At 44.7% G+C, this 23,302-nt stretch overlaps 1 protein-coding gene across 8 annotated transcripts in view; it reads left to right on the top strand.

The window, feature by feature from the left end:
* bnc2 (basonuclin zinc finger protein 2) overlaps positions 1-23,302 on the top strand; it is a 449,449-nt gene that overhangs the window by 379,345 nt on the left and 46,802 nt on the right. For all 8 annotated transcript variants that reach the window (XM_080188297.1, XM_080188298.1, XM_080188300.1 and 5 more), the window contains one exon: positions 15,723-17,662. In XM_080188297.1, coding sequence (XP_080044423.1) covers positions 15,723-17,662 — 1,940 coding nt within the window. The remainder of the gene's footprint in view (positions 1-15,722; positions 17,663-23,302) is intronic.

A 23,302-nucleotide genomic window follows, 5' to 3' on the forward strand; every position in this document is an offset into this window, starting at 1 on the left:
GTCCTGTTGGTCCAGCCGGCTGTTTGATGGGTAAACGGTGCCAAAATGCAGAAATTTCCTGACACGTGCGAATGAGGGCTGCTGTTTCCAAGAGATTAAGGGTGATGGAATGACACAAAATCATCCAGAAATGTTTAACAATTCGCAACTTGTGGGTAATATCCCCCTTGCCCTCTGTCTCTGGACAATTCGCACGTTAATAACAGCAGGGATCAGTGGACTCACCATCATTTTCCCAGCAAATTCAAGTTGGTTAAAATGTTTGTTCAGTTGAACCCCCCTCCACGCCCCCCCAACCCAGACCACAGAATGGGTGCTGCACCATTAAACATGAAGCAATGGAACGGCTTCTGTGATTCGCCGTTTAATTTTCAATGTTCCGAAATAGACGCTGAAATATTAAAACATTTCCATTTTATTGTTTATCTTGAGGATGTGGATGTGAGAGTGTGTATATGTATGTTGCTTAGTATGGCTATCTATGTGTATCTTTGTGCACGTGTATACATTATGATATAGATTTTATGTATACATGTGCACATGTATATGTGTGTGCATGTATGTATGTGTGTTTATACATATAAATAAAAATATCTATATAAGTGTGTACGCATATATAGTTATGGTGACTTGTGCTGCCCAAGTGTTTGGGCAAATTCCGCGCAAAGTACTGATGTGATTGTGCTAATTGTCGGTAGGCTGGAGCAATTGTTGTCTGTTTTGTTTTATCAACAGTAGTATTTAAGTGATGACACACAGTAATTTGTTCATCCTGCTGTCAGTGTATAAATACATCTGTACAAGATTCATTTACAGTGACGAAAATGGCAGTTGCATAACACAGACACTGCGCAGAGCACCTAACTACCAGATAAAGTGGACCCAGTGACTTATGCAGTAATTATGGGATAATTGTCATTAACCTTGCAAAACAGTAGTTTACCCATATTGTTTAAAAGGCTCCAGGATGCGTAATGACAAGGTAATCTGTCAGAGCGCTGAGGGAAATATTAATGAGATTTGTGGAGGACTGTATGAAAATCTGCAGGAACTCACTGCATTACGTTAATGGAGCGATGCAAACACACTTTCATCAGGGCTTCTAATGACATATTTGGCTGGCTCGGAAAACCTCCTGCCATTGTAGGCAATTGAGATAGTTAACAAATTAAGGCTTTGGGGATGAGATGTACTAAACATTAATCCCATTGACTAGAATATGACATTTCAAACAAACTTGGATCATTTAGAGACTCTTTTAAGTTGTTACCATGAAATTGCCTGGAGTCTGAAAGAGATGCTCTTTGGAATCCTATTTGGAATAGATGAAGAATTCGCTGTTTGTGCACCTAGCAGGGTGGCACAGTGGCACAATGGTTAGCAATTCCGCTGTATGAAGTTTGCACATTCTCCCCGTGAGTTTCCTCCGGGTGCTCCAGTTTCCTCCCACTCTTCAGAGATGTGCAGGTTAGGTGGACTGGCCATAGAAATTGCCCTTTTAGTGTCCCAAGATGTGTAAATGACATAGATTAGCCATGGGAATGGTGTAGAGTTATGGGAATAGGGCCCGGGAGAGGGCCTGAGTAAGATGCTCTGTCAGAGAGTCAATGCAGACTCGATGGGCTGAATGACCTCCTTTGGCACTGTAAAGATTCTATGATCTACCTATTAAAACTCTCTCAATATCCTACAGACCTCTAGCAGGTCAGCCCTTGTTCTAGAGAAGGGTGCCCCAGTTTGTGTGGTCTTATTCCGATCACTGCTCTGATAGATGGATGTTGGTGCAGTCAGATTAATGCTGATTTGCTTGTTAAAGTTGTGCCATTACCAAGCAAGGGTGCAGTACAAAGTTCCTGGTATTCAGAGGGCTGTGAAAACAGATGTCGACTCAAATTATAGAAAATACAGGTTACTTCCCTAGAGTCAGGAAGTTTACAGCATGGAAACAGGCCCTTCGGCCCAACTTGTCCATGCCGCCCTTTTTTTAAACCCCTAAGCTAATCCCAATTGCCCGCATTTGGCCCATATCCCTCTACACCCATTGTACCCATGTAACTATCTAAATGCTTTTTAAAAGACAAAATTGTACCCGCCTCTACACTACCTCTGGCAGCTTGTTCCAGACACTCACCATCCTCTGTGTGAAGAAATTGCCTCTCTAGACCCTTTTGTATCTCTCCCCTCTCACCTTAAACCTATGCTCTCTAGTTTTAGACTCTCCTACCTTTGGGAAAAGATATTGACTATCTAGCTGATCTTTGCCCCTCGTTATTTTATAGACCTCTATAAAATCACCCCTCAGCCTCCTATGCTGCAGAGAAACAAATCCCAGTGTATGCAGCTTCTCTTTATAACTCAATCCATCAAGTCCCAGTAGCATCCTAGTAAATCTTTTGTGCACTCTTTCTAGTTTTATAATATCCTTTCTATAATAGGGTGATCAGAATTGCACACAATATTCCAAGTGTGGCCTCACCAATGTCTTGTAGAACTTCAACAAGACATTCCAACTCCTGTATTCAATGTTCTGACCGATGAAACCAAGCATGCTGAATGCCTTCCTCACCACTCTGTCCAGCTGTGACTCCACTTTCAAGGAGCTATGAACATGTACCCCTAGATCTCTTTGTTCCGTAACTCTCCCCAGTGCCCTACCATTAACTGAGTAAGTCCTGCCCTGGTTCAATCGACCAAAATGCACCACCTCACATTTGTGTAAATTAAACTCCATCTGCCATTCGTCAGTCCACTGGCTTCTGAAGAAAAAAGCAATGTCCCATAAATTGATATGCAGTAGCCAGCAATCTATTAATAGCTAAACATAATGCGCAATGTAAATTTTATTTTAATATTGATTCTGTATATTTCTTTCATTCCCTCTGGGGTGCTTTTAGTTGAAGCATTTAGCTGTATATATGCTCAATTTCTCTTTGCAACTCATTGTGTTGGATTGTAACATTTTATTTTAATCTGTTGCGTCTCAGCTCATGGCCAATAAGCTGAGATGATTTATTCCCTTCCCTACATTTATTGTGTCTGTTCGTATTCTTTGAGGTCAGGATGGTTGGTTGTTACAGCACAATAACGAGTCACTTGGCAAGTCAAGTCAGTTTTGCCGACATGAATTACCATCTAATCTTGTTCACCTGCTCATTATCCATACCCTGGAAATATTCCTCTCTTATTAACAACTGTTTAATTCCCTTTTAGAATCACTCTGCTTTAACAATGTCTTGTTGCAGGCAGTTCTATGTTCTCAGCGCTTTCATGCTGAAGGATTTATTTTCTAATTTCTCTTTAGTCATTTTTCTCATCATTGTCAGAATCTTCTCTCTTGTGACTGCCTCACCAACCAGTAACTTTCAGTCCTCCCATCACATCACCCCTTAACCTTCTCTGGACACACACCACAGAAGAAATAGGAGCAAGAGTGGGCTTTCAGCCACTCGACACTACTCGATCACTATACTCCATCATGGCTGATTTGATTGTGATCTTAGCTCCACTTTCCCTTTTCTAGAACATGAGGCCATGGTTTCAGGATAAGGGGCTGGCAGATTTAGAACAGAAATGAGGAGGAATTACTTCACTCAAAGGGCAGTGAATCTGTGGAGTTCTCCACCCCAGAGTGCAGTGGACACCAGACTACTAAACAAATTTAAGGAGATAGATTTTTAATTAATAGCAGGATGAAAGATTACGGGGAGTGAGCAGGAGGATGGTGAGGCCAAGATGACTTCAGCAATGGTAGTATTGAATGGCAGAGCAGGTTGCAAGGGCTGAATGGCCTCGCCCTGCTTCTATTTCTCATGCTCTTGGGTTCCTTTCTGTCTCTCGTCACTCTTGACTCAATAATCACTTCACTATTGGTGGACATGGCTTCAAGTGCTAAATTCTGGACTTCTTTTCCTAATTCCTCCTCTCTTTTTCCCTCTTCCTCTCTCTCCCCCTCCCCCTCCCTCTCTCTCACTCTTCCCCCACCCCCCCATCTGTCTTCATTTAAGATTCTCCTTAAAACCCATCTCTTTAACCAAGCCTATCCCAATACCTTTTTACATGTGTCAGTGCCAAATGTTGGCTGATAACGCTACTATGAAGCACCTGTTAAAGGCACTATATAAATGCAAGCTGTTACTGTCACATTTAATGGTGCATGTATCAACAAACCAAGATATCCCTGCTCCTCTATGCTCTTTAAGTAGCTGTGATCTACCTTTACTGTTACTTCAACAATGTATTAATTAACAATTTTCTACATTAAACTGTGTTGCCATAGAGAAAGCACTTTTTGGCTGTAATGACATTGTTAATGTCAGTTGCCTGGGGTCAAATCCTAAGCTATTTCTCCCTTAGTTCCTCAGGATTCCTGGATAGAGACTGCTGTCTCATTTCATAAAGGACCAAGGGTCAGTATTGGGTGTGTCTCAGATCTCCCGCTCCCAGTTTGTGCGAGCCAGAATCCACTCCGAGGCTCAAATCTATCAGCAAGCCTCTGTTTGACAATATTTTCTTCCAGTTCTGCTCAAACTTGCTGCAGTTGATTGATTTTAATTTTCCATCATTCAATCCTGTCGCTCCCTCCTGTGGGGCTCACTGGGGTAATTAGTGTTACAGGGAGAGTATGATTTGGAACTGTTTGGTGGGGTTGATCCCTCTGAAGTTAGATTTTGGAGCTTTGCTGGGGGTTGGGATAAGTTTAACGTTTTTATTCATGTAACGGATAAATACTTTTCTTTTCCTAATGTATCATTTTGACATATGTTTTGTGTTAAAGTTGTTGCCAAGTCCTGGGGCAATGATAATGACAGATATTCCAGTGCTTTTTGGTTGTTGAGTTTGCAGTTCAATACCTAATACCCCTACCCTTCCCCTACCGCTCCCTCAACCACCTCTCTCCACCTATTCTGCTCGCACACTCCCCCTCCCTTCCCTTATCCATCTCCTTTACCCTTCTACCACTCCCGCCAACCCCCCCTCCCCGCAATGGCTCATTGTCCTCGACCTCCCTCCTCTGCCTCCCTGACTCCAGCAGGCTGTGCTGCCCCCCTCAACTCTCCACTGAAAGTCAGGAAGCAGGAAATTCCCATCTCTCCGCTAAGTGCGTGAGACCTCTCTATCAACCCCTCGCTCTGAAGCTTGCACACTGTGACCACGTTGGGAGGACAAATCAAACCGCTCGTGGTACTCAAACCCCGCCCAACCACCCCCCCCCCTCCAACCAAACGGAGACATCCAATCTCTGAATACAAACCAGTCATGGGAACTGATGTAAAATGCAAGACATCTGCAAAAATAACAAGGAGCAAAGTGTGGTTAGTTTGGTTACCGCAAACCATGTCCATGCTTTTCGTTGCAGTTTTTAATGCGACCAATCGATGATTTTCTCAAATCTGTATCGTGATTTTTACAACCCAAGCCATGCCAGATTCTGATTCTGGATCAAAGACAGAGAGCACAAAGAAACACTCAGAAGGTCAGCAGGTGCGTGTGAGGGGAGAAACAGAGACAGTGCAAAGAATTTAATGAGGGTGGCAAAGAGTTTGATGTCAGTCACCAAAACTGGTGGCACCCCCTCCACCACCCTGACTCGACACAAATCCTGAGGAGATTTTGGTCCCTGCCCAGTATTGGGAACCTTGCCTATAGGGCTGAGGGGATGAGGTGAGTAATATTTAATGACAGCACTTTCCTCAGTGGGACTGCAGCTCCCACCCTGAAAACTGCCAGCAAATCAGAGACCAGCAGCTCCTGGTGCAGATGTGCCACCTGGAGCAATGGTTGCTGCCGGTTTTATATCAGCGACTTCACCAAGAGTCCTCAGCGGATCCCTGAAGAAAAGTAAGTGAAGATAGGATGAGGGAAAGGACAGAGTGATTCTTTCTCATTGGGTATCAGGCACTGAGTATCGGTCAGTGAAACGCTCGCCTCAGGAGGCTGCAAGAAAGCCCAGCAGAGTTTTCTTTGCATCGTCCCGATGCGGTGCCTCCCCTGCCCAGCTTGAATACCAGAGGGTGAGGCCCTTAGGTGGGTATTCATCGCCTGCTTAAGGGTCTCAATTGGTGTCTGGATGGGAAGGCCACCCCTCAAGATTTCCCACCTAACCCCCAAGAGAGGGGAAGGGAGGAGAGGTGGCTGGAACTCCCTCTTGCCCAATCACGTGACTTCCCCCCGACTCCAGGGGGCATTAAATCCCATCCCGCCTTTCGGCTCAGAAGGTCATATCTCAGGGAGTGGGCGGGCTTGTCACATGGTGGATTGGTGGACAGTCCATCACTAGAAAAAGCGTGAGAGATGTCAACAAAGGGGAGAGTTGATGACGGATCCTCTGAAGGTAAAACTAATGTCCTTTCGGGAAGGAAATCTGCCATCCTTACTGAGTCTGGCCTACATGTGAATACGGATCTGCAGCAATGTGGCTGACTCACAACAGCCCTCTGAAATGGCTGAGCGAGACATTCAATTCAAGGGCAACTAGGGATGGGCAATAAATGCTGGCCCAGCCAGCGACGTCCATGTCCCACAAATAAATAAAACAAATGAGGGGATTAATCCGAACCTTCCCTTTATGGATGCTTTAAAGCAGGAATCACTGCAATTGATTGGAGAGTGAGAGAGCAGGGATGATGAATTTATTCTGGTCTGGCTAGCTCAGAGGTGCTGTGACCAGTTGTAACTGCCTAATTGCTGAAATTACCTGCTTCATGATTTATTTTTTGATGTCAATATAATTTGATGGATTTTAATAGCGACAGAGTTAGTCCTTCCGGTGTATTACCGCCCTGTGCTCCACTTGTCCAGGCAGCACTGAGGATTCCAGACAAAGACAATCTGGTTACCAATCCCAGCTCTGTCTCCGATCCCTGTATAACACTCGGAGAAAGAGTCACTACAATATGTATTCCATAAGCAAAGGAATTCTGAAAACTCACAAGTGACAAAGACACACAGTGATTTATTAAAAGATCTTTCTCAGAAATGGAATAACTTCCATATATGAATAATAAATCACATAACGAAGCATTGCGAATGAGATGTTGAATAAATTATGCAAATAATGAAACAGCTGATTTTATCACACGATGCTGTGGCAAAATTATTGTGCAGCTTTTACATACGTACTTTTTAAAATGAAATCAGTAACAGTTTTTAATGAGTTTGCTTTATAAAGGACAATCAAAGGTTGACTCTGACTTTGGTTAGTTTCAAAGTTAAGTTTGAGTTATCACCTTGGTTAACATTGTCAGCCTCGTGAAATCACTTTGATTTAATTATTAAGGTTAGAAAGGAAAGCTAATAGTGAGGATAGACATCCACATGAACTGGACATGCAAGGGTCAAATGTGTTCCTCGAGCAACCTTAAACCATGAACAGGAATGTGAGTGAATGCCTGTTATGTACAATGGGCCAGAATAGACTCTGCAGTGGGGAGTATAACAAGGCAACTGGCACATTATTAAATATGAAGCATCAAAATTATTAATTTAAATAATTTGCAAATCGAGATACAGTCAGGAATTTTCTGGGAAGATCAAATCGACTCCCGCCAACATGATGGGACTTGAGACTTTGCACCATATTGCAAAACTCTGATCCCCAGTGAAACTTCCACACGATGTTCGAAGCAGTCTTAAGGGATGTTCACCAGACCACACATGATGCCGTAGAATACACAACATGTTTGGTTTCTCGAATGTGTGTGGTATATTTCTGTGAGTGTAAATCACAATGCCACTGCCCATTTCACACTGCGAATTCTCCTAAACATTAAACCCTGCCTACAGAGCTGAGAGTGTTTAATTGTGATTGTTAATTGCTCATGAAGCTGGAAGCTAAGGGCTCCTCTGCTCCAAACTGTTTTGCTGAGTAGGTGTTGAAGTAAATTTGAATCCGTCATCCGCAATTCACCACAAGTGGAAATGATATTGAGGGACTTGAGACAACAGAGGGGCAATCTGGGAAGAGGAGAAGGAAAATAAATATCATTTCTAGCCACATGGGATACTCACAAACCCATAATGGGAATTAATGGAATTGTACTTTCTTCTCTCAACTCTCTTTTTTGAGAGACGAAAGCTTGTCAGTGTTTTTCTACCTGTGTTTCTGACTTTAAAACAACATTTTGACAGCATGTCCCGCTTTCCATTCTAGCGATCACCTTTGTTATGTAAATGAGAGACTGTGGCAGTAATCATTAGCAAATATACGCCCTCTGTTTCCTAAGTGGCTGCTTCATCCTCCAAAGAGGAGAGGCAATTTAAGTAAGAATGTACAAGTGGGTGTATGCTGACCAGATTTCAGGGTCTGGTGCTTAATGATGTTGCTGCGCTTCTAATGACGGCGAGAGAATGTAGGTGCAAATTAAATCAATCCTCGCTAAGTTTCCGCAGTATTTCTGGGAAGGAGGACCCAATCTCCAGTCACTGTGAAGTGAGCTCACCCTTGAGGTTGCTGAAGAACGCAGTGCTGGACAGAAACCTTTAGGGACACTTTCTGGCACTTTTTGTAATCAAAATAACATCATTACCTCTCCCATGAATCTCCTTCACCCCTGGGGTTCATCTGTACATCTCCCATATCTGATTGGCTGCCTTTGCAAGCCTGATTACCCTAAATGCTTTGATGATGTGAACTCCACGGATTTTATGCAGAATAATTGTCAGTACACCACCCAGCCTTTCCTTCATTTCACGCACTTTCGAAAGCTGAGCTTTGCATCAATTAACCCTTAAGACGTAGGAGCAGAGTTAGGCCACACGGCCCATCGAGTCTGCTCCGCCATTCAATCATGGCTGATATTTTTCTCATCCCCGTTCTCCTGCCTTTTCCCCATAACCCCTGACCCCCCTATTAATTGATTGTTCCCACCTCAATTACTTTCATGAACATTGGTCATTTGCCTCATTCATTCATAGGACGCGGATATTGTTTGTTGCCTCCTAACTGCCCTTGAAGGTGATGGGGGAGGTGAACCATCTTCCGAAATACAACTGATTGCTTTGCTGGGCTATTTCAAGAGCAGTGAAGGGTTAACCCCATTGCTGTGGGTCTGGAGTTGCACATGAGCCAGGACAGATAATGGTGACAGATTTCCTTCTGTGAAGGATGTGAATAAATTGGGTGGGTTTTACTGACAATCTAGTAGCTTTGTGGTCACTATTGCTAAGTCTAGCTTTTCATTTCTGCTCGATTTAATTAATTGAATTTAAATCCCACTGCTGCAATTTTGGGGTTTAAGTCTTTTGTCCAATCCTCAAGAGCATAGCCACCGTTTTCCCATACTTGCCTGGCTTACAAGATGGGCTTTACCCTTCACTTGGGTATTTGCTGTGTATCAGCCAGTGTCTCTGGGCTGCACTCTTTCCTCTGAGTCAGAGGTCATGGGTTCAGCTGCTCCTCCAGGATTTGATTGGCGTACCTATGCCAGCAATCCGGTACAGAACTGAGGCAATGATACAAACTCAGGCCTTGTCTGAATATAAAATATCCCACCACAGGGGAGTTCTCCTCGTGTCCTGGCCAACATTCATCTCACAGCCACAGCCTCAAAAAAGATGATTGCTTCATTTATTTGGTGGCTTTTTTGTGGGAACTTGCTGTGCGTACATTGACTGCTGTGTTTAAAATAGTGACTACGCTGCAAAATAAAAAAGTGCTTTATTGGCTGTAGAGTGGTTTTGTTTTGCACTGAAGCCACAAAGGATGTTATATGAATACAAGAATCATGATGTTGGGCAAATGGAGTCGCTCCAATAGTTAAAACTCTTCACCGTTGTACAGAACACTCCAACTTGGAGCCTGTTTTCTAGAAACACACTTCAAGCTGCTCAGTGACGGGTGACTTTGTTATCATCTACATTCCTATATAAAGGAGCAAGGGGGGAGCCAGGGAGAGGGTTTGGCCCACTGAAGGGAGGGAGTCTATGTGTGGAGCCAGAGAAAATGGGGGGGGTATTACATGAGTACTTTGCGTCAGTATCCACCAAAGAGAGAGACTTGGTGGATGAAGAGCCTGGGAAAGGGTGTGTAGTTAGTTTGAATCATGTTGAGACCAAAAAGGAGGAGGTATTGGGGTTCTTGAGAAACATTAAGGTAGACATGTCCCTAGGGCCTGATGGGATATACCCCAGAATACTGAGAAAGGCAAGGGAGGAAATTTCTGAGGCCTTGAGAGAAATCTTCTTATCCTCACTGGCTACAGGGGAGCTCCCAGAGGATTGGAAAATAGCCAATGTTGTTTCTTTGTTTAAGAAGGGTAGCAAGAATAATCCAGGTAATTACAGGTCAGTGAGTCTTACATCAATGGTAGGGAAATTATTGGAGAGGATTCTTAGAGACAGGATTTATTTCCACTTGGAAATAACTGAAGGTATTAGTGAGAGGCAATGAAGGGGAGATCATGTCTTACTAACTTGATTTCAAGTAAGTGATGAAGATGATTGTTGAGGGTAGGGCAGTGGATGTCGTCTACATGGACTTCAGTAAGGCCTTTGACAAGGTCCCTCATGGCAGACTGGTGCAGAAGGTGAAGTTGCATTGGATCAGAGGTGAGTTGGCAAGGTGGATACAAAACTGGCTCGGTCAAAGAAAACAGATGGTAGCAATGGAAGGGTGCGTTTCTGAATGGAGGACCGAGACAAGTGGTGTTCCTTAGGGATCTGTGCTGGGACTTTTGCTGTTTGTAATATATATAAATGATTTGGAGGAAAATGTAACTGGTAGATTAGTAAGTTTGTGGACAACACAAAGATTTGGTGGATTTGCGGGTAGCGATGTGGACCATCACAGGATACAGCAGGACATAGATCGATTGGAGACTTGGGCGGAGAGAGATGACAGATGGAGTTTAATCCAGCCAAATATGAGGTAATGCATTTTGGAAGATCTAATACAGATAGGAAATATACAGTAAATGGCAGAACCCTTCAGAGTATTGATAGGCAGGGGGATCTGGGTATATACTGACACACAGGTCACTGAAAGTGGCAATGCAGGTGGAGAAGGTAGTCAAGAAGGCATACGGCATGCTTGCCTTCATCGGCTGGGGCATTGAGTTTAAAAATTAGCAAGTCTTGCTTTATAGAACCTTAGTGAGGCTGCACTTGGAATATAGTGTTCAGTTCTGGTCATCACACTACCAGAAGAATGTGGAGGCTTTGGAGAGGATACAGAAAAGATTTACCAGGATGTTGCCTGGTATGGAGGGCACTAGCTATGAGGAGAGGTTGGAGAAACTTGGTTTGTTCTCACTAGAACGACGGAGGTTGAGGGGAGACCTGATAGAAGTCTACAAGATTATGAGAGGCATGGACAGAGTGGATAGTCAGAAGCTTTTTCCCAGGGTGGAAGAGTCAATTACTCGGGGGCACAGGTTTAAGGTGTGAGGGGTAAGGTTTAAAGGGGATGTGCGAGGCAGATTTTTTACACAGAGGGTGGTGGTGCCTGGAACTTGTTGCTGGGGGAGGGAGTGGAAGCAGATACAATAGTGGGTTTTAAGGGGCGCCTTGACGAGTACATGAATAGGATGGGAACAGAGGGACATGGTCCCCGGAAGGGTAGGGGCTTTTAGTGCAGTTGGGTAGCATGCTCGGTGCAGGCTTGGAGGGGCTGAAGGGCCTGTTCCTGTGCTGTAATTTTCTTTGCTCTTTATTCTGGACCATCCAACTTCCCAATGGTGGCAACAACCAAGGCATCATCTTGTGGAAACTTCCATTGATTATCTGCAAGGCTGATCTGGGGGATTTGTTGTCTGCTACAGAAGAGAATTTCACTGCGGGGGGGGCAGTTTTCCTGTCCTGCCCACCACAGGAATCGCAGCAGGGGAGGGAGGTGGACCATGTCACAGTCCATTGTCCTCGGGCGGGATTTTCCGGTTTTGAGTGAGCGTGGCTGGAAAATCCCATCCATTGTCTTTCCAAATAATTCTTCATTTACCTTCCTGAAAATACTTTGGCAGCGAATCCTGCCAGACAACCAAAGCCTGTCCGGAGACTCCATACTGTCCCCATTAAACCCCATCCTTCCTTTTTGGAATCCAGGAACATACTGTGCTGCAGGAATAATGTTCAAAATACCTTAACATAAAGCCCAGCGCACCACGATAACACTGAGAATACTTAGAACAGCTACCGAAACAGGCTATTTGACCCGAAAGATCCGTATTTACACCCCACACGAACCTCCTCCCACCCGACTTCATCTCACCCCATCAACATCTCCTTCGATTCCTTTATTCCCTCATTTGTTTATCTCGCTTTTCCTGAAAGGCATCAAAGCTATTCATTTCAGCCGTTCCAAATAGCAGCAAACCCCAGTCTTCTCCCTGCAATTAACTCGGCCATTTAGAAAATAGATAGCTCTGTATATCTGGATGTGTATGTTTGTGACCTATGCTCAGACTATATGACACTGGGAAAACATTTCAGTCTATAACTTAACCAAAAGCTGACCCCTAACCTAAAGAGTTGGAGCCATTAGCTCTGTAAAATGAATGCAGTGAGGGCTAAGAATGTAATACACACACACCAATCTATTTACTGGTATCTCGCCCCCTCTCTCCTTATATGTGTGTGTTAGTGTTGAGTAGGATTGGGTCAGTACATTCAAAAGCTGCCCTGCACTTGGAAATGTGGCAGGAAATTGCTTCAAGATGATTTTTTTTTGAGAACAATGTGTAGAAATTGAAAGCAGTTTTTGATTCTGAGCCATGCCGAGTATTACTGGATAGTGTGGACACCACTCCTCGGAGGAGCAGCTTCTTCTGGAGATTTATGCGAGCTTTTCTCTCGTGCTGGTTCTCACCAGCCTCAGATCAGCACAGAGGCTTGTGGATAATCACAACAAGATGCTGCATCTTGGCTTGCAGCTTTGCATTAAAGCACCCTTCAGGTTGATGCATCGCGTCCAGAAGAGAAGTTTGTAAATGCTGTATGAATTTAGAAGGGAGGGAAATGCCTAAAGTAGTGATCAAAGCTAACTTCATCCCTCTTTACCGCGCCCCAGTCCCCCCAACCAGCGATCAGATTCCGACCATCAATAATTCATAACACAGTCCTGCAAAACTGTAACCATTACAATATTACCGAAGAGATCTTCAAGCTGGATCCCTCTGTCCTTGTAAACCACAGCCTCATTCCTACTATCGTTTACTGCTCTTAAAGCCCTTGAGCATCTCAAACCTGTGCCTAGCTTTCCCAGGAAGTCATACTTGAATCCTCCAATCATGCTTTTGCCACAGTAACAAATTGACTCTTAGTAAGGTCACAAATTACATTGTGGGCAGAATTTTACTGTCCCGCCCGACACAGGAATGGTAGTGGGTGCCACACAGACTACGCAAAGGTCCACTGACCTCAGGCAGGATTTTTCGACTTTGGGGCGAGCGCGGCTGGAGAATCCCGCCCTGTGTGTCACTGTGACAGAGGTGAAGTATCTCTCCCTGTCCATCTCGCCCTGTTTGCTGTCTTTGACATGGTCAACCCCAGCGTCCCACTCCAGTACCCCTCCCCTGGGTGTGGCTGCACTCAGCTGGTTTTTATCTGTTTAAGTGGAACCAGAGAATCATCCACTTTACTGCTGCACTATTGCCTCTGGTGTACCCCAGGGATCTGAGACCCCCCTCCTATTTCTTATCCACATGCTGCCCCTCGGTGACATCATTCCAAAACCCAATGTTAGTTATCTTCTGTACACTGATGACACCCAGCTCTGCCCCGCCTCCTCATCCCCTGTGTTATTTATCACCATAATGGAGTTTTCTAAAAACTCCTGCTTGTTTAGAGAACAAGTATAGTTTCATCATTTCCCCCCCGACCACAGTCCCACCCAGGCCCTATCTCCCACAGCACAATGCATTTACACTAGTTAGTCCCCCTGACACTAGGGGCAATTTAGCATGGCCAATCCACCCAACCCACGCATCATTGGACTGTGGGAGGAAACCGGAGCACCCGGAGGAAACCCACACAGATACGGGGAGAATGTGCAAACTCCACACAGACAGTGACCCGAGCCGGGAATCGAATCCGTCTCCCTGGCGCTGTGAGGCAGCAGTGCTAACCACTGTGTCACTTGACAGAATAAAGGGCACAGTCTCTGAATTGAATGTTTTAGCATCATGATGATTATTTATTCAGCCAAAGTGTAAATTGTTAGAACAAGGAACTGAATTGAAAGAGTAAGTGATAGTCTGACATAAGATGAGGTAATATTGACTTGTTAGTTATTGTGTTTTTTTAAGATCTTTTGGCTTTAATAGAATGCAATGCTAATATCGTTTTCCGTCATGTAACTGTTAATGAATCAATAAAGTGCCTGACAGACACCACACATCCCTAGAAATATTAGTGGGTCCATGCTTATTATTATTGATTTAATGCATGGGGGAGTCTGGAAGATCAGAGTTTATCAGGAACGAGCTTTCAACTGAATGCTGATCCCTAACTGATCTGAATTTGCCTAGTTTATCTCCTCTGCCATCAAAAGCCAAACTTGCCTTTCTCAGATCAACACTGAAATAGATCACATTGGAAAATCCAACTGTTGAGTAAGAAATTCAAACCGCGATTTAGAAGGAATGATTGATCCAGAGATGAAACATTCCTATTGTACCGAGCTGTGCTTTTTACTTTCTTCCCCTTTACTGATTAACGCTTAAAAAAAAATTGTTTTTGGAATGCTGGACCAGTATCATATGTTCAAATATTTCTCCAGAATAAAACAGTACAACAACGTCAATACAAAGCCCAACACATGAATCTGAAAACGCTGAAAGGTTTTTTGATGTACATTTACGAACAAAGATTCCAGTAACCATTGGTTCTAGATCACTCTCTCCTTCCCTTTTGTGAAAATGTGATGGGTAAAAAAGAAATGTAGCTGTGCACAGCCAACTTTTTAGTGTTTGCTTTTCATTCCAGAGGACAGTTCCCAGTAGTTTGGTTTGCGGCTGTGGTTCCGAGCTCTGTTTTAAACTGAGACAGAGCTAGAGTTATTTGTGTCCTATTCAGGGGTCACATTAGTCATAGCAGCTTTCGAAACCAGTCTCTAATCACCCGGTGCTTTGCTGAATGTGACACCTATCTTGGGACAGTCATGAAAGCCGCCATGCTGAGTTTATTTGGAAGGAGATATATGGAGCCTTTGTTACTTTTGTTTGTTCTGTTACCAGGAAGATTTAACATGACACATTTTATTAAGCCAGTTAATATTTTTATTGTGGCTGTGCTGTCGATCTTTGCTTCACGCATTCTGATATATGGCAAAGAGAAAAGCCCTGTTCCTCACGTTGTTCCCCCTCATCTGTCCTCAAATTCGTAAAGATTCGAGTGAAGCTTCCTGATTTACTCTGAGTCTGCACAGCAAGTGTTCCCCTATTAATAAGCAATGTATACTGAACATTTGCATAAAAAAGATCATTGTCTTTGTAATAGCAGAATCTAAGGTGGTTCATTCCGCAGAGTCCCAGTGGTTTTCACTCTGTTTGCTTTGACATTATTAAACTCTGTCTGTTTCACTAATAGTGAACCTAATTACCACATTTGCATGGCAGGAAAGTTTGCTCTGTGGGTTGAATGGGATTAACAATCTTTGCATGTTGCTCCTGGGGCTCTGCTGCATCAGTGGGACAGTTGTAGCGTCTTCGCAATAAGACTGCTGTAATTATGCGGAATCAATAAGTTTTTTTTTGTGTTTGTCTCTGTTGTTTCTTTGATTTGCCCTAAAGGATGCCGCAGGCAAGGTGCTGGACCGCTGGGCCATCATGTCTCGAGAAGAGGAGATCATTACCCTCCAGCAGTTCCTGAGATTCGGAGAAACCAAATCCATCGTGGAGCTGATGGCCATTCAGGAGAAGGAGGGACAGGCTGTGGCTGTGCCCACTTCCAAAGCAGATTCCGATATCAGGACTTTTATCGAGAGCAACAACCGGACTCGCAGCCCCAGTCTCCTGGCTCACCTGGAGAACAGCAACCCCTCCAGTATCCACCACTTTGAAAACATCCCCAATAGCCTCGCATTCCTTCTTCCATTCCAATACATAAATCCCGTCTCTGCTCCTTTGCTTGGCCTTCCCCCCAATGGGGTCATGCTTGAGCAGAGCCTGAGGTTGAGGGAACCCAACCTGCCCATTCAGAACGAACGTGTGGAGAGCAGTGAGTCCGAAGTTTCCGTTTCGCCTTTCCGGAACGACCAGGTGAGCAGCAGGAATGCCCTCAGCAGCATCATCAACATTGAACCCAAAACTGAGCAGAACAGGTTGTCCCCGATTCACACTCCAGCTGCTGCGCCGAGTGAGGCGGTCAAATCCGACCACTCGAAAGTTAGTCTTCTGAGTTCCAAAATTCAGAGGATGAAAAGAATTGGACTGACTCCGAGAAAGGGCCGAGTGGTCTGCAATGCCTGTGGTAAAACTTTCTATGACAAAGGTACCCTCAAGATCCACTACAACGCGGTGCATCTGAAGATTAAGCACAGGTGTACCATCGAGGGCTGTAATATGGTCTTCAGTTCTCTGAGAAGCCGCAATCGTCACAGTGCCAATCCCAATCCACGCCTGCACATGCCAATGCTGAGGAACAACAGGGACAAGGACCTGATCCGGGCCACATCTGGAGCTGCCACTCCAGTCATATCCAGCATCAAATCAAGTTTAAGCCTAACGTCTCCCGGGCGACCCTCTCTGGGCTTCAACTCCTCCGTTGACCCAGTTCTTCAGAATCCACTGGTATTCCCTCCGCTAAAGTCAGTGGAATCCGTCCCTCCGTTTTACAGGAATTTATTGACGCCCGGGGAGATGGTGAGTCCTCCGACCTCACTGCCGACCAGTCCTATCGTCCCCACGCTCGATCAGCCTTGTGTCCCTGAGCCACATCCGTCCGTGTCTCAGGAACTGGCGGCCGACCTCGCCCCCAAGAAAAAGTCCCGCAAGTCAAGCATGCCCGTGAAGATTGAAAAGGAGGTGATTGACACGGCCGATGGGTTTGATGAAGATGATCAGGTCAATGAAAACCATGACAATGACGGCATGCACGACGAGGAAATGGACAATGTCAATTGTCACAAAGAAATGAGTCCCAACATTCACATGCTTGGCAGCAGGAAAGCAGATGAGGAGAGGAGCGTTGGTGGGTTTGAGGATAAGCAAATGGGGAGCATTACTTCCGAGGAACAAGAGCATGACCGAGACTTTGAGGATGAATCTGAAGGTTCTGAGTCTAAAATGTGTGACAATCCCACAGAAAATGATGAGCAGGTACACCGAGAGGTTTTTGATAAGGAGGAGATCCCTGGCAGCAAACTTGAAGACAAGGACTCTGTTTCCCCTCATCCGCAGACGATTAAAATCAAGGAAGAGTTCACTGACCCCACCTATGACATGTTTTACAGCATCAGCCCGTACGGGTTGTACAATGGTGGAGGAGGAAGCATTGCTGCCCTTCAAGAAGGCTTCTCCCCATCGATGGGATACAGCAGCCCCCAAAAATACTCGCCAGAAAGTGAACTCTGCTCCAGCCCCGATCCTAAGATCTGTTACGTCTGCAAGAAGAGCTTTAAAAGTTCGTACAGCGTGAAGTTACACTACAAGAATGTCCACCTGAAGGAGATGCATGTTTGCACAGTAGAAGGTTGCAATGCAGCATTCCCATCTCGCAGGAGTAGAGACAGGTACTTCCATTTGTCTGATGTATTGTTGAATCTGTTTGATTTTATATCTGCTCTTTAGCTGAATGCCAATTATTTAAAAAGTTGTGTTTTCCTTCAGAGGTTTGTTTTGGTCTTTAATTTATCTTTATAAATTAATAATAGTTAAATATAATGTGTTTGAAAAAAGCCATTGAGGAGGAAACTCTTTGATGCGATGCAGACCTGTGGTGACGTTCTTTGATCTACTTCCCTGTGAAACGATACTTGTCTGGCATCCGCCGTGTGGTGTGTGCTCAGTCAACACTGAGACATTTTATCAGGAGGTGGAGGGTGAGTCAGCACAGCAGCTGAACCAAACACCCCGAATACTGCAACCCCAAAATCAGAACTGGAAATGTTGGAAAACACTCAATGGGTCAAGCAGCATCCGTGGAGAGAGAGAGAAATATTTCAGGTTGGTGACCTTCATCAGAACTGTGAGAGGTTTGAGATTAAACAGTTTATAAGTAAGGGCAGCGAGAGGGAGGGAGATTCATAGATCTCCCATCAGATCCGTACAGTGCAGAAGGAGGCCATTTGGCCCACCAAGTCTACATTGGCTCTGACAGAGCATCTTAGCCAGGCCCACTCTACCCACCCCTCCCGACCCTATCCCCGTAACCTCGCGAATTTGCCGCACTAATCCCGGAATGCTCACAGCTTGGAACACTAAGGGGCAATTTAGCACAGCCAATTCACCTAACTTCCACATCTTTGGACACCAAGGAACAATTTGGCACGGCCAATCCACCGAACCTACACATGTTTGGAGTGTGGGAAGAAACCAGAGTCCCCGGGAGAAACCCCTGCAAACACGGAGGGAACCGTGCAGACTCTGCACAGACAGTCACGCGAGGCTGGAATTGAACCCGGGGCCCTGACGCTATGAGGCAGCAGTGCTGACCCACTGTGCCATTGTGCTGCCCCTGACAAAAGGACTAATTTTTCTAGTTATCCACAGAACTGCCATAGGTCACACACATCTCCCCCCCCACCCCCACCCACCCCCGCCCCAATTCCCCAACCCTTCCTGGGATGAACAAGAAGGGAGACAAACAACACTGCGGAAACTGGTCAGTTGTTGAACCCGTGACTGGGACGTGTTTCGTGAGGAGGTTTAACAAGAAGTAAAACAACTGCAAAGTGAGATGAAACTTCAAGAATAAAATAAATATATTTTCATTAACAGCAGATATGTTAGGGTATCAGATACACCAGGCACCTCATGTTATATATCTGGTTAAAATGTGACAAGATAAATCAGCACTCAATATTTGCAATCATTGCTTCTGCCTTTCGTGGTTCTGTCTAGATTGGCCCTGGAAACTCCATGTGCTTATGTTGTTTTCAGTTTTCCACTGCCAGACCTGTTCCCCACATCAAATTTGCCCGTCCAGTACTAATGTGGGACAGGAGGTGGCTATTCAGGCCTACAAGCCTGTCCTGCCATACAGTTAGATCATAACTAATCTATACTCTAACTCTGTCAATCCACCTTGGCTCCTTCTTCCCCTGTAGCCAACAGAAATCTCAGCTGTGGAATTTTCAATGAGCCCCCGGCATCAGTGTTATTTCTGGGAGAGAATGTTCCAGATTTCCATTATCCTTTGTGTGAAGAACAGCTTCCTAACATCCCTCCTGACAACCTGGCTCGAATTTTAACATTATATACCTCCCTGCTCTCAACTCCAATCCCACATCCTCCCAGACCATGAGGAATCTGGGCTGCAAACCACAGAATAACCATACAATCCCTACAGTGCAGAAGGAGACCATTCAGCCCATCGAGCCTGCACTGGCAACAATTCCACCAAGGCCCTATCTCCATATTCCCCCTGCTAATTTACTCTGACACGAACAGTCAATCAATCTAACCTCCATAACTTTGGAAGCCTTCAAAGGCTAACATATCCTTCCTGACCAAACTCAGATTCTCAACCTGCCACAGATGGATTTGAACTCAAGCTTCTCTGGATTTTTACTCGAGCTTCTGGGTTACGAGTCCGGTCGCATAAATGACTGAAGCACTGTACCTTCAATGTTAAAAAGGGGAAAGACATTGAGGTACCACATGTAGGTGAGGTAAAACACTGGTGGGTAATGAATTCAGTTTCTGATCTCTGTTGAAAATGGGAAAATATCAGGAAAAGATCAAGCAAATTCCTGCAGGAAGGAGAGAGGAAATTACTGTCAGCAAATCTCCCGAGAACTCTTAAGACATCTCCCTGAGACTAGCTTCGGGTGACATTGGCAACAGCACCTGCATTTCTGTAGCATCTTTAACAGAGTAAATTGCCCCAAGGTCTTTCACGGGAGTGGTTATCCACGTTTAGCTCCAAAGCTGCACCAGGATAAATTGGCCATGATGTGGAGATGCCGGTGTTAGACTGGGGTGCGCACAGTAAGAAGTCTCAACACCAAATTAAAGCCCAAAAGGGGATGGTCTAGTGGTATTATTGCTAGCCTATTAGTCCAGGTACTCAGTGAATGTTCCGGGAATCCGGGTTCAAATCCTGCCATGGCAGATGGTGGAATCTGAATTCAATAAAATAAATCTGGAATTAAAAATCTACTGATGACCATGAAACCATTGTCGATTGTCGGAAAAACCCATCTGATTCACTAGTGTCCTTTTAAGGAAGGAAATCTGCTGTCCTTACCTGGTCTGGTCTACATGTGACTCCAGAGCCACAGTGATGTGCCCTTGGGCAACTAGGGATGGGTAATAAATGTTAGCCCAGCCAGCAACACCCACATCCCATGAATGAATTTTTAAAAAACAGGTTTATTTGGAATCGCGAGCTGTCAGAGTGCAGTTCCTTCATCAGGTGAGTCTCTCGTGATTCCAAATAAATCTGTTGGACTTTAACCTGGTGTTGTGAGACTTTTTACTGGGATAAATTAGGACAGTCGATCAAAAACTTGGCAAGAGAGGGGCTTCTAGAAAGAGAAGAGGTCTTAGAGGCTTGTGCCATGGGCAATTGAAGATGTATGATAGAGCAATTAAAATGGAAGATGCTCAAGAGAGTGGAAAAGAGGAACACGGATACCTCAGAGGATTATAGGGCCAGAGGAGATTACAGAGATAGGGAGGGAAAAAGATCAAAGAGGGGTTTGTAGACAAAGATGAGAATTTCAAACTCAAGGGTTTGTTGGGCCAGGAGCCAGTGTAAGTTAATGAGCATGGAACGGATGGATCATAAGGACTGGCAGTATATCAGCTGATAAAGGGTTAGGGTTAGATAGATGCTGAAGGCACGTCTCTCTGTTGTTTAGATTGACAATATTATTTTGTGGAACTCTCACACTTTGTAAATTTATTGGGTATATCTGCTCGAGGAAAGAATTGACAGCACCGGGCATTAAAATTCTCTTCAAAGCTGCAAGGAGGGAGAAATCAGCTAAGATTTCTTGTTCCACATTATTGCCCATGGAGTTAGGAGACGGCACCTGCCAGTGGTCATTATTAAGGCCCATCAGTGAACAGATACTGGGGGAATGAGAAGGGAGAATCCGGCACTGTTAATATGGATGGCTGTTGGTTTCTAATGATTGGATGGATTCCATGTGTTCTCCGTAACCAACCCGCCCCACACACTGGACTCTCCTAACCCAGACAGTGGGGGCATGGGTGCGGGGGGTGGGGTGTGGATGGTGGTGTTGGTCATATTGTTGACAGCAGATTCATCTTTAAAGAAGCTGAGACAAAGTGGCTGTGACTTTGTCCTTAATCTGAAACCTCCTGTCTAAAACTCTGCTAAAAAAATGCAAATGCTTGTTTGAGTTAGAGTTGATTGACATCATGGATCCAAGAACCTCAACTCTCCCAAACTACAACAATCTCAGGCTCACGTGTTCCATTCCTGAAAGCCCATTGATGAGGGAGAGGACCTGAGCCAATTTCTACTCAATGTAACATTTCTTTGTAGAGTGAAACGTTACAGCATTGTCCTCCTAACGCAACCGTAGCACAGTTTCACTCAGTGCCTCTTTATATCAGTTCACGCAAAACCCCAACTAACACACTCCACTTGAATAGTGTACAAGACAATTGATCCAGACCTGAACTGTGGGCGGAAAGTTTACCAGATGAAACTGTGGTGGCAATGAAGATCTAACTCATTAAAGGATAGGATAGGATATTAAATATTCCTGAATACAAGTTGTTTATGAATAGAAGTGATGGAAGGCAAGGAGGATGGGTGGAGTAAAGATTAAGGAGAATATGATAGTGCTGGATAGAGAAGATATACTGGATGGGTCAAGGCTGTATTTGGTTAGAGATAAGGAATAATTGAGTTACCATTCCACTATTGGACACATTCAGTCAACTACCAACTGATGAAAAAGACATGTTGATATAATGGCTAGCACTGCTGTCTCAAAACTCCAACAACCCAAATTCAACTCCAGCCTTGGTTGACTGTGTGGGAGTTTGCGCATTCTCTCCGTGTCTGCGTGGGTTTCCCCTGGTTGCTCCAGTTTCCTCCCACAGTCCAGAGATGTGTGGATTAGGGGGATTGGCCATGCTAAATTAGCCCTTAAATCAGTAGATTAGTTGGTTAAAAATTTGGGATTGCAGGATTAGGATCTGGGTAAAATGCCCTGTCAGAGACTCAGTACAGACTTGATGGGCTGAATGGCCTCCTTTAGAGATTCTAAACACAAACTGATTTGTGAGAACATTACAGAGAGTTGCAAGGTACTATGGCGTAGTTATAATGAGGGTTAACGTAAACTGAGATGGAACGTAGTAAAGGGCATATCTTGATTAGTGTGTTTGGGGTGTAATGAGGAAGAAGGCATTGCTGGATTGAGTTCTGGGGATGAGATGGATTAAATGTCAGTGGAGAACATTTAGGGAACAATGATCATCCCGGAATGTTTATCTGTTTAAAAAAACACAGAACTATCTAGAGAAGAAATGTTTAATTGAAGTATGGCCCAATTACACTGGGTGGAGATGGGATCCACACCGAGTAAATTGGAATCAAAGACAAGTCTTTCAGACAATGGGTACTGTCCATTTTGTGATTCAATGTTCCTTGGAGATGGGGAATGGGTGAAATAGTCTTTGTTGAACAGCTGTGATGGTACAGGAGGTGAGTTTGCAAATTTGAAGTACATTGGGTCATAATTCCATGAGTAGCTGGTGTAAGGTATCTCAGTCCCAAGACCCCGGCACCCAAATGCAGCAGTAAAATCTTTAATCCAGCAAGATATAGGGACAAGCGGGGGGATTTGAACATCTACAGGGTCAGTAATCCCAGGATAAGTACAATCCAGAAAGACAAAGGCACCCATCTGGTGCACCCTGGCACACCAACACACACACCCAGACACACCGACACACACACCCAGACACACCCAGACACACCGACACACACACCCAGACACACCCAGACACACCGACACACACACCCAGACACACCAACACACACACCCAGACACACCAACACACACACCCAGACACACCCAGACACACCGACACACACACCCAGACACACCGACACACACACCCAGACACACCAACTCACACACTCTGATACACCAACACACACACACCCTGACACACCAACACACACACCCTGACACACGCGCGCGCGCACACACACACACACA

This window comes from Carcharhinus amblyrhynchos, chromosome 5, assembly GCF_965287045.1.
Source record: "Carcharhinus amblyrhynchos chromosome 5, sCarAmb.v2.hapA, whole genome shotgun sequence".
Classification (NCBI taxonomy): domain Eukaryota; kingdom Metazoa; phylum Chordata; class Chondrichthyes; order Carcharhiniformes; family Carcharhinidae; genus Carcharhinus; species Carcharhinus amblyrhynchos.